General features: G+C 38.2%; 1 protein-coding gene across 1 annotated transcript; it reads left to right on the top strand.

Moving 5' to 3' along the window:
* The first annotated feature begins 2,612 nt into the window (after nucleotides 1–2,612).
* On the top strand, nucleotides 2,613–9,979 carry tdgf1 (teratocarcinoma-derived growth factor 1). The gene is made up of 6 exons (XM_004561923.6): nucleotides 2,613–4,095; nucleotides 4,187–4,242; nucleotides 5,790–6,077; nucleotides 7,637–7,751; nucleotides 8,018–8,127; nucleotides 9,107–9,979. Exons 1-6 carry the CDS (start codon nucleotides 4,073–4,075, stop codon nucleotides 9,214–9,216), a joined length of 702 nt encoding a protein of 233 aa, XP_004561980.1. The 5' UTR covers nucleotides 2,613–4,072; the 3' UTR covers nucleotides 9,217–9,979.
* Nucleotides 9,980–11,922: the final 1,943 nt, after the last annotated feature.

The raw sequence follows: 11,922 nt of genomic DNA, 5'->3' as shown, positions 1-11,922 counted from the left end.
TTCAGTTCTGTGCTGACTGTTCTTTATAAAGCAGGCACTAGAGGGAGATGTTGCTCTGTCTCCATGAGGTTCATCTGTATGTAGGACAGAGTACCTTGAACTCCTAATAGTGTCTGGCTCGCCTCTGAAGTCTGTACAGGCCCAGCAGACAGTGCACAGAACACACCAGTGAGAGTGGAAAAGATAAATAAGCATAAATAATGTAGCGCTTAACATAATATTAGAAGGAAGTGATAAATAATGAACTCAATTTGGAGTAATAAGTAAAATATGTATCTCTTATTAGACTGCTGGTCAGTCTGGAATGGGTAAGATGGATAAAAGACTCTGAGACTCATATTAAACCTATAAATCACTTTCCGTGAATGGCCATTATTATCTCAAATAGAGACCAAATACTGTGAAACCGCCACAAGTGCAGTTTACAAAAAGGGTGTCCAATAATTCAGTGCTCTATTTTCTCTCTGGCTCCACAGCAGGAGATGGCTTCCACAGCTTCTCTTCATCATTATATAATGATAAACTTGTAGCCTGCAAAGTTTCCCTCTACCCCTCCGAGTCTCCCTGCATTTTGTGAGCTTTCACATGCAGATTTCCTGTAGTGTTCAGATCAGGGCTTCCCCTCCTGCTGCTGACTCTCCTGCTGTGTATTAGCATGAGATCAGTCTGCATTGTGATGCTGCGCAGATTACAAAATACCCATTTCCACCTCTGATTGCCCCTCTGTCCTCAAAGTAGAGACAGATTAACAGAGGTGAGTGGAGTGGGGGTGGGGCAGAGCTGTAATACTGTTTTGGATAGTTTGGTTACTTCATCTGTGACCACCAGAACCAAAAAAAGATGCTTTATGTAATCTATGCGATATTTATTATTGATATATATTAGGAGTTTAGCTTTCATTATAATGACATTTGACTTGCAAGTGGAAAAAAATGGCATTTTGTATTTATTAGGAGAACATAGAAGAAACTGTTACCTTTCAAATAAATAAATAAACTATATGAACTTCCTGGAAGTTAACCAAAAACTCAAATTCTTCTGCTCACCCTAGATTTGATGCCAGCTGTCATTGTGCATTTCAACTGATTTGTAGCTTTGTTGTCTGTGAGGTGACTGCTACTAGGAGGTCATTCAAATGAACTCATTCTGCAGTGTTTACAGTCTGTCTGTTAGCTTCTAATGCTAATACAGGCAACAAACGGAGCTTTTCTACTGCTGCTTTGCAAGTTAGATGAAACATGATGTCTGATTTGATCAGATTCATGTTGCTCTGTACAACTCAGACCCACAGAACAACTTGCATATTTGTGTGTTGATTCATATAAACTGTGTTTTCCTGACTATGTTGGGTCCACATACACATTGTAGCTGTTATTGTTGCTACTGGATTAGAGCAAAATTTAGATCAGAGAACAATTTGTGATACAGATGAATTTCTAGAAGGTATCTGAGGGAAAAAGTTGCCCACACATTGAGTACCATGTCTGGACATCCATATTGCTTCACTTTCTGGCTCTGATGGACTTGTTTTGGAGCTGAGTTACAGCCAGACTCATCATCATTTTCAAACTGTCTGATTACATACCATAGCCGGTCACCTTGTGCAGGTGACCCATATACTGGCTTTGAGTCCGCCCCAGACCATTACCTGTGTGATCTTAGCAGGTGGGAAAGAAAAGTGAATGGACTTCTTTAAGTTTCTTGAAGATGTTTCACCTCTCATCAGTGAAGCTCCTTAGATTACCATGACCTGGATGACAGAGAACCTTCACATTTTCTGTGTGTCATTCGCCCTCCCACTCTCTCCCGACACTACTGTCTGCACTGTCCCATCCAGTGAAGGCAAAAAGCCTCATGTTCTGAAAACTCAGCATCTTCCAAATCTTCTTCTTTTCTAAAATCACTGAGGTTATTTAAATGAAGATTTTTTTCACCATTTGGGATATTTTTGGCATTTGTTGCTCCATTAAGTTGGTGGCAAACATTTTGTGATCTAAGTGTGGACAAATATTATTGCACAGAAATGACATAAAAAGCTATTTAAAAAAAGATTAAATTGAGATTAAATGCACCAAAACGCAGAGCAGAAAAAAAAAACAGTGTGCAGAACTTAGAGCCACATGACTGTTGCTGTTTACACTCTCACTGAATACGCCTCACCCACCGGCCACCGAAACCATTCATCACAATGCAAGCAGAGTTTTTGAGAAGAAATCAGAACATCTGTTTAAGCATTTACCCCTGGATAAATGAATAGTTCATGACTAATAATACAGCCATTCTTTGCAATTAAATTTAATGCTGTGATTTTGGTTTTTGGGCATGGAGTGGTTTTAAGTTGTTTTATTTTGTACATTTACCAAATTACATTTAGGAGAACCTGGAATTATTCACCAAATTATTTAAAAGTACTATAAAACCCATAAAATAAAACTTATTAAAAAGGTATTTTACTCCCAAAAATCAGCGGCTGAAAGTTAAGCATCTTACTATACCAAGAACAGATTTCTATGTTTTCTATATGTTTCTTTCTGCTTAAGAAAGTGTGATACAGAAGTGTGTGTGTGTGTGTGTGTGTGTGTGTGTGTGTGTGTGTGTGTGTGTGTTCTTGTTGTGCACTGAGGAAAGTTTCAGTTTAGGTGGATTTCCTTTCAGGAGCAGGGTCATTAACATGTGAAGGTGAGGTTAATATGCATATTTACAGGGTGAGAGAGTGGGGGATGTCAGCGAGAGAGGTGGAGGAAACAAAGAAAGAAAGAAGGCCTGTGAGGTTTTATATGAGCAAAGAATTGAATCTACTGAACCACAGATGGTTAAAAGTACTTTGATCTTTTAATTCTTTAATGCCTCAATGTCAGCTTCCCAAAAACCGCTGAAAAATCATTATATACTAATATTTTTTCCACTTTAAATAAATTTTAAACCTTTAAAATCAGTTATTAAGTCACCCTAGTAATATTCTCTTAGACATTAACCCCTAAACTAAAAGGCTTTTATCTATATGTTATGTTTTTATCAAGTTAAACTGAAGAATCTTTATGTGCACCTGTCTTTATGTCCTGGTGACCATCCAAATAAAGTCAATTAAAAAAAACAAAAACATTTTCAGCAACACCTGAAAAACTTCAAAAAGTTTTCATTTAGTTACTTCCTCTCATATTATTTTAGCCATAAACGTTTCTTTTGTTCAAATATAAGGTGAGGTTTTATTTGAACAATTACAGGAGCTTGCTACTCTGCAGATTTCTTTTTTTAGGAGATAAATTTTATGTTTGTGGTAATTCAACCTTTCTTTTTCCAGTATTCTTTTCATTTTTTTTAAAATCACCACCAGTATAAAAACCACTGGGCTCATTTTATACCCAGTGTAGAACAGATGAGAGATTCTGGCTCTCCAAAATTTTCTTTCTTTGTGCAGCATGTGAAGCATTTTACAAAACCCATTTCCACATGAAGTAGCTTTGAGTGAATTGCTGTACTTTTCTTGACATACGTGGGTAAGAGCCATCTAATTCTTCTTCTTCCATCCAAAGCTCAGCAAACAAAACCAATTACCTGATAACTAAATTAGGAAACACGTTATTTTTCTGGGCCACCAGAACAGCTTTCAGCCAGTTCCCAGTATTGTTGATTCCACCTTCACCTCCACCCAGACGGCCGTGAGGGGGCGTGGCTTCCGGAGCCCCTCCCCCCTTGCAGGAGAATCACCTGGACAGAAGATAAGTTTTAGAGACACAAAACTGCGAGGGGGAGACTCAGGCCGGAGGAGGATTCACTAGATTCTTATACGGCGTTTTCGCTTTTATGAAGTTTTTAAAGCGGAGTTTTTAAAATATATTTTGGAGTAGCACCTGCTCAGGTTCTCAGCGTCTGAGTTGGTTTTATGTCTATGGATACTTTTCTCTGACTTCTGGAGCTACAAACGTAAACTTCAGGGAATTTTTTTCGACCTTCGGCTATTCGCGGTTTTATTGTACTTTTTCCTCCACTGTGAGTTGAAGAACGGCCAAGAAATCAAGAAGGTGGTTTGGAGTTTTTACTATTTAAATTTTTTTTTCACCACTTCGCTAAAATGAATTGGAAGGAGATGCTCAAGTAAGTCCAAATGACTCTCTGTGAAAATAGCTCTGTTTTTTGGTTTTGTTTTTTTAAATACTTGTTTTAAACCAAATGTATCTGTTTCCAGGTTTGTGCTCTGCGCCTTCATGTGTGTCCAGTCTGCTGCTGCTGTGTCTGCTTCAGGTCTGATCATCACACTCAACATACGGTCATCTGTGCTTGTTTGTCTGTTTTTTGTTTCTAATAAGAACAAAAATGTGACAATTAATTGGAAAATTCCACAATTACAAACTGTTGCTAAATTCTGACCCCTGCAGTGCGGGAATCTGGTGGATATGATGCAGTAGGGGTCATGTTGTTGCCGTGCTTTGGAGTCACTTGTCTAGTTCCGGTCTCTGGGACTCTGGGCCGAGTTCCAGTTATGATTTAGGGCCAACAAAAAACTTTTTTTTTCTTTTAAGTTGGTGTAAGATATAATTGGTCACCACCACAGGTCCCTTCTCCCTTAAACTGCCTATACTGATTGCTGAGTGTAGAATAGAATATAAGAGAAAAAAATGGAATAGAGTGGAATAGCCCTGTGGAATGCACACACAGATGTAGACAGAAGGGGGAGACGAACCCCAAAAACCAATGAAGGAAAGAATTCAGCAGTTTACCTGGAATAGCCCTCCAAATAGATTTTTGGACTGATTGTGTAAACCAACACCACCACCATCAGATCACCAAATTAGAAAATTGAGAAGAATGGTGTTTCCTAATGTCAGTAGACTGCAGAGACTTGGAATGCAGAGCTGTAGCGCTTTACTCAGACATTTATTTAACTGTTTTCTTCCATTAATTTGTCATCAGTTCCTATATGGCCACATGATTCAGAATATTAATTCATGTGATACAAATATGAGCTCCTGGTGATCAAAAATGTTTGGGGGGAGGGTTTTATTTGTGCAGCTTGTTAAACCATGCCTTACTAACATCACAAGTTGTACCACTTCATAAAGCAGCTCAAACTGTGTATTGTGTTGTCAGTGAACAGTGGCAGTATTTGAACAGCATGTTTGAATGTTGTTATAATTGATTTTAATCAGCTGGGGTTGTAGCTGCTAGAGCACAGAACACCCACAGTGACTTTTAATGTTTCATGTAAACAGTAGCTCTTAGAGCACAATCAGCATTAAAATGTTGAACTCAAATGAAAGCGTGTATTTTACTGCCCTGTGCACGAAATCATCACAGTTTTCTGCAGCGGGAATCTGTTTTATTGGCAACAGTGTTGAGTTTTACTGTTGTGTTTTCTATAATAGCATTTTTTAATTGGAGTAGATGGCACTCGTGGGGATCATTTTATACAGAAGAACTGCATGATGTGTAAAATTCCTCTTTATTTGAATGTACCCAAAGCGGAGAGCCCAGTTTAAAAGAGAAAGTTGATAATCACTGTCGTGGTACCCTTTATCTCTGAATGGGGTTTTAGGTTTTGTTGAGTCAGCTAACACAAAGAAGCCTGGTTGTAGTGAACTTCTTTGCTGCAGAACCTTCTGGTCTGCTTGTCAGGAGGGTTGATGCTTGTTTTCACTTCAGTTTGTAACGTTATGTTGATGTTAGTGAGACTTCAGTCAGACCAATACCCCACAATCTCCTTTGATTTGATTTTATGGGTCAGTTTCTTTGGCTCACATTTGCCTTTGCTCTGTGTGACATTTAAAATTTGTTGCGTTTCTCTTTTGCAGGTTGCAAAGGAGACAAATGCAGTACTCAAGGCACCTTCCCTACAATGCCCGCTCTTCCTTCCTCCTCTGTTACCTCTTCTCCTTCACTTCCAGTAACTTCATCTCTTTCCTCCTCCATTTCCTCTCCTCCTTCAAGCTCTGCTTCCTCCTCTTCTTCTTCTTTGGCGAAATCCTTACAGACCTCCCAGGACTTCCTGGGTCAGTTTACCCAGGTGAGGTCACCAAACAACGGGGACCGTAAACACCGTGACGCTAGCGCCGTACTGCCCTTCATCGGCCTGACCAGCAGTAAGTTCACACTTCGGTAATGCACACACAGATGTAGACAGAAGGGGGAGACGAACCCCAAAAACCAATGAAGGAAAGAATTCAGCAGTTTACCTAAAACAGTTTACCTGATGCTGTTCCGTAATTTTCCCCAGGATTTCTTTTTTGTAATGCATTTAAGATATATTTCCAGTTGCTCAGAAAGTTTTGTTGTCTTATGCTGTCATATACCTTCAAATAAAACATCATATGAAAAACTGTGAAAACAAAACTGGTAATGGGCAACATCATCTATTCAGATTAAATAAAGTCTTTGATCAAAGGGCCAATTGTTTAAAATAAAAACAGTATATTCTCTCTTCTGATTTAAGTGAGAGCTTTTAAAATAAAATGAATTCAAATGAATTTTCATTGTTACCCATCCAAATAGATACTAAAACAAACCCCTTAATTAAAAGGCGTGGTTGTGTGGGCCGTTGTTGGTTCACTTCTAGTGTTTTTCTGCCATTTTCGGAGGTTTGTTCAGACTCTCTGTGTTTGCTGATGTGAAGCAGAGGATCACAGGAATGTGCTGCCAGCTGGAGACTCTGGTTTATCTCACAGATACCGATACAGTAAAAAAAGAAATGCTTGACCTGAGGTCTGAGGGCACAGCAGTGGCACCCTGAACAACAAATTAAAACACAAAATAAGTCTTACTATACTAAAAATAAATCTTACAAAATTTAAAATCAGAAAGTCTAAGTTCATCTGTTAAATGAAAACTCCATGAAAGACAATCAGAAAAACGAAGACACAAGAAAGTTTTATATATTGAGTATAATTAATGATACTGGACTGAATACCTGTAATGGAGCTTACAGGTCATATAGACAGATTTACCTGGACAAATATGAAATGCATACATAAGGTTTGGTGTTCATATGAAAAAGGCATATCCCTAATGGCTCTGCAGACACAAGCTCCATATTCTGTATCTAATTCTTACAAAATATTGAAGAAAATAGTATAGATCCCCAATGTGCCCAGCTCTTGTACAGTTATGTAGAGTTGCTTACTTCAACATATTTGCTGGCAGAAACGTTAAAATAATCATTCTATAAGATACTTTAGATTAAGACTATATTCACACTTATAATTGCAAGCACTCATTTAATCACACTTTTGTTGCTTTTGTTGTTCCTTTCTCACTTAAAATGATCAATATTTCTGAAAAGCTCATGTAAGAGATGATCAGCTCTGTAAAGACCTCCATTACTAATTACAGGACTGTTAATTCTTCTGTATAGTTGCTACAGAAGTAGCAGAGAAACACAGTTTTGAGATGGGACACATTCCTGCCTTCATACATGGAAAGCATAAAGGTGGTAAGAGCAGTAGCAGGGTGCCCTTAGATGTTAGAGATAACAGCAGACCGCCAGGATATTGGTAAAATCAGAAACAGAGGAGCTGGCGTGGAGGTGGTCTGCAAAGTGACTTACAGATACAGGAGGAATTGGATGCAGGTTAGATTGTAAATGACCTGGATGGATTTGTTGTTGGTTCCCATTTAAATATCTGTTTTTGTTGGGTTTTTTGAGGTGCTGAACAGAGTCGAAGCTGCTGTAAGAATGGAGGAACCTGCATCTTGGGCAGCTTCTGTGCCTGCCCTCCATATTTCACCGGGAGAACCTGCGAGTATGACCAACGAATCAGGTAAACCCGAATACAAAAATATTAGATGTGTGCTCCTGTATAATGCTCTACTTACTCTAAAATGCAAATTAATATTGACTATACTGGTTGAGCCAACTTGGTCTAATCTAACTGAGACTTTGAGAATATGTCTTCAATGTCTCTGACTGTTTTATGACCAGAAATTATCACCAATATGGTTCTTATGTCACTGGTTTAAAAAATCTTAAATATCTTAAAGAATCAAGTGCTTGGGAGTGGTTTTAATTTCGGTCATCTGTGTGCAGGACCTGTGGTTTGATTCCTCACGGCGAGTGGGTTCAAAAGGGCTGCTCCTACTGCCGCTGTGGTTATGGCACGCTGCACTGCTTCGCCAAAGTCTTCCATAAAGACTGTGGTAAGATCCAATGAGGACTAAATAGAGACTTGCTGCAGTTCAGACCAGGTTTAGCTTTTTTTCAGAATCTAGAGGGCCCGCGTGTCTTGACTGTATTTGTATATTTCCATGTGGTTCATTCAGTCCTTTAGATGTATGATCAGGTAAGCGAGGGCTATTTTTGTTTCTGTGTGGATGAGCTGTTGATGGCCATCAGACAGTTTGAAAACTGTCGTTCACACTTTTTCAGACTTGCAACAAAAACAATTCCCTTCAAGTGTAAGTGTCGTATTCAAACTCTCACCCCACCCACTCATTTACAACTCAAGGCAATGCATTCTTCAGCACAAACAATGACAACGTGTAAGCACTTTTAAGATAAAGCTTATCCAACATTTGTTTTGAAGTATGAGTAGCTGCAGCTTTTTGAGTGATTATTTTATTTATCATGAGCTCCATTATTTCAAAATTCCTTAGCCAACTTTCTAAATAGCCTAAAGCCAACACTTTGGATAAATTGGCCTATCATTGCTGAACATACAGACATCCTAAATCTTCTAATCTAAGAATTGTGCAGTTTTCCAGCTCTTTTTGCTGATAGCGCCTCATGCCTTTTCTGCAAGTATCTGCTTTTTTTTCCCCCTCCCAAAATGTTTTTAGTATTAAAAGCAGAAAATATATTTGTTGGTTCTTTAGCCCGTCAGTAGTACAATCCACTCTTCATCTTTTTTTCTAACACAAGAAATAACAAAGGAGACACCGTGCAGTACAAAGCCAGGTTTGGGTGAAAAGTAAAGTGACCATGCTGTGTGTAAGATGAGCCCTCTTGAGAGAAAATGTGTTTTTTCTGCAATAAACAGGGCCTTAAAAAATGACCAACTACAGAACATAAAATAAGGCCATAAAACAGTTAGTGAAAAGGCTTTTGAGACACAGAATGATAACAAATCATAACTTTAATTCTACTCAAAATGACAGTTTTCCTGTTTCTGTTTTCCAGATGATTCTGATGAGGTGCGCTGGTATCGTTCATCGGCTGTCAGGATGATTCCCACTGGCTGCTTCTTCTTCTATCTGATCCTGCTTTCTCCTTTGTATTTCTTCATCTGATGCCTTGAAACACCTGGATTTATGTGAAACTGTGTCTTAGCCTCAGCAGGATATTTTTGAAAGCTTGAAATCAGAAGTGAGTCCGTAACAGAAACAGATTTTCTGAAATCTATCATTTTGCATCCAGAAGGAAGAGACACACTTTGAACTGTAGCTGGACTGGACTGTGTCCTGATTTATGGGGACTCTTTTTTTTTTTTTTTTTTTTTTTTTTGATGCTGTGGTTTATAGGGATCCACAGGCCACCCTGTCCCCTAACCAGATCTATTTATACCCCCTTCTCGTGTGAGCACTAAGAGCTCAGTAGACTTAACCTTTCTCTTTCAATGTTTGCATTTTGAAGGATTTGCTGAACTCCCAAGTTAACGCGATTCAACCCAAAAGACCCAACATACAGCCAACATAATTCTCCCAATTAAAATGTTCAATATATCATTCAGAACTTCTTCTCGTTCAGACAAACCATGTACCCCTATTTCTTTGTTTCTATACCCATATATGTGTCAGATGTCTTGAAGAAGAAATGAAATATGTGAAGGAAGCTGTACATAAGATTTTTATGAAAAATATAATTTTTTCTTTGGTAATTTTAGGATCTCTTACTAAACACTAGATTTTTTTCTCTTTGTAAAAGATGATACAGAGTTTCTGTTTTTTACACTTTGTGCAAAAAGACAGAAGACACCAACTCAGCCAGTGTGACATTTTGTCCTTAAATATAAACATGTACGCACTGTGTTTATTAAAGATTTACAGTACTGTGCCACTGATGGTGTCTGTATGGTGAGAAAATTGCTTTGTCTTCATTTAAACTATAACACTCAGTTTACCAAATTAATATGATTGCATTGCAGCTTTTCCTTTCGTTCCATCTCTGTGACTCTATTATCTGTAGGTATTTTCAGAAGGAGCTGTTGTCTCCCTGCCTGTTATCTCCAGAGTTTATTGATGAGGTTAGGATTGATTATCTGCTGCTCTCTTATCTTAAACAAACACATCAGCTGTTGTTCTGTAGTCTGTCGCCCTGCCAGCTGCTACAGATCACAGCTATAATTAACAGGCAGAGTAAAAAATAATTTATATCAAAGTTAAACAATCATTACAGTATCTGTCTGCCTTGGAAGCTATAAAAATAAACTCTTCATTAAAAAAAAAAAGAGGTCTCATTGAACAAGACTGTCCTCCCTTGGAAAAAAAAACAATGTTGTGTTGTTTGTGCAAACTCTTATTACAACACATAGCTGTTGTTGTTGTTTTCTTTTTTAAAAAAGATAAGTGACCTTTAGAGGTTGTGTGAAAAGGGGCTGCTGGTGATGTGGCGTCCAGGAGGCACAATGAAGCACCCTGGTGAATTCAGCTTAGTGCTTTAGTGTTGTAAACCTACCCAAAACAAATCCCAACAGCAAGTTAAAGGGGAACTTGAAAATCAGGTGTTTGTGCAACCAGCAACATGTCTACCTCGTAATAACAACTTTCTCTGTAACCCTGGGAGGTCTTAGTTATCAGTTAGATAAGGAGTAACCCCTAGATAAATATGTGCTAAAGGAGTATTTTAAAAAACATGTTTGTATTGTTCTCTGACTGACAGCTTAGGCTTATTCTTGGTTACCGTACTTAAACATTCCAGGGATACAGTGGGAATATTTCCAAATTTAAATTCACAAACTGTTTCATGGAGAGTAAACATAAAAGAGAATGTGTGTGTGTGTGTGTATATATATATACATATATATATATATATATATATATATATACATAAACATGTATGTATATGTATTACTGATATATCACTATGAAACATTGTCTATTTAATACAATATAACCTCAAATGCTTACTTAAACCTATATTAAACTGGTGGACATGGACAGCTGGAGACCTGTTACACTCTTTTGACATGTGAAGTCTGCAGCCTGGGGAGCACGGGTAGCTGTTGCATTACAGTGTTAAGTCCGTGCAGTATCAGAAAACAAGCCGGCATGTGGACATCTACGTGGATTCTTGCAATAACTGTTTGATGATGAAAATTACATCACTGGGATCTGAGCGGACCCACGGATGCAGAAAGTATAATGCCTGCTTTAGATAAATGTCAGTCTGAAGTTTGTTGCCACCAAAGGGCTGTGACCGCTGTGATAAAAGGAGACCTATTCACATAATGTGCTCCATTTTTTAGTTTCTTCATTAGTGATTTTATATTCTTGGTTTGTACTACATTAGATTTATGGTTTAAAATAATTTCTGTCTTAGACTGTCTGTGGTGTAGCTTCTTAAATCATGTCTTGTCTCCCACAAGCCATTTTTAAGACAACTTTCTTTTGATTGGCTGCTTCTAAAGAAATGTAATAAGGGAGGGGCTTCTGTGCTCACAGCAGATGATATCTGCACTCACTGACATCATGCAGTACAAAGAGTAGAAAGAACTGTGTGAAATTGAGCTTTGGGAGCAGAGTTTTATCAACAAGGTTTACTGAAAAAAGCTGCATTTAAACATTGGTGATAAGAGAATCCAACATTTAATTATTTTTTTTTACAAAGTGATTCAGGCAAAATTTCTCTCCTGGTCTGATTAAATCTTGCAGTTATAGTTCTGTTGGACAGACCAGAGTTAATGGGTTCTGTGGGTGTTTTGGGGTGAGGGGGCAGGGGGCACCCCTTCTTACTAGCATTCATTGAGCCACAGTAAACAACTACACTGTAACATAATT

The sequence above is a fragment of the Maylandia zebra genome, linkage group LG7, assembly GCF_041146795.1.
Source record: "Maylandia zebra isolate NMK-2024a linkage group LG7, Mzebra_GT3a, whole genome shotgun sequence".
In the NCBI taxonomy this organism is placed as follows: Eukaryota; Metazoa; Chordata; class Actinopteri; order Cichliformes; family Cichlidae; genus Maylandia; species Maylandia zebra.
This window is presented reverse-complemented; position numbering and strand designations above follow the sequence as displayed.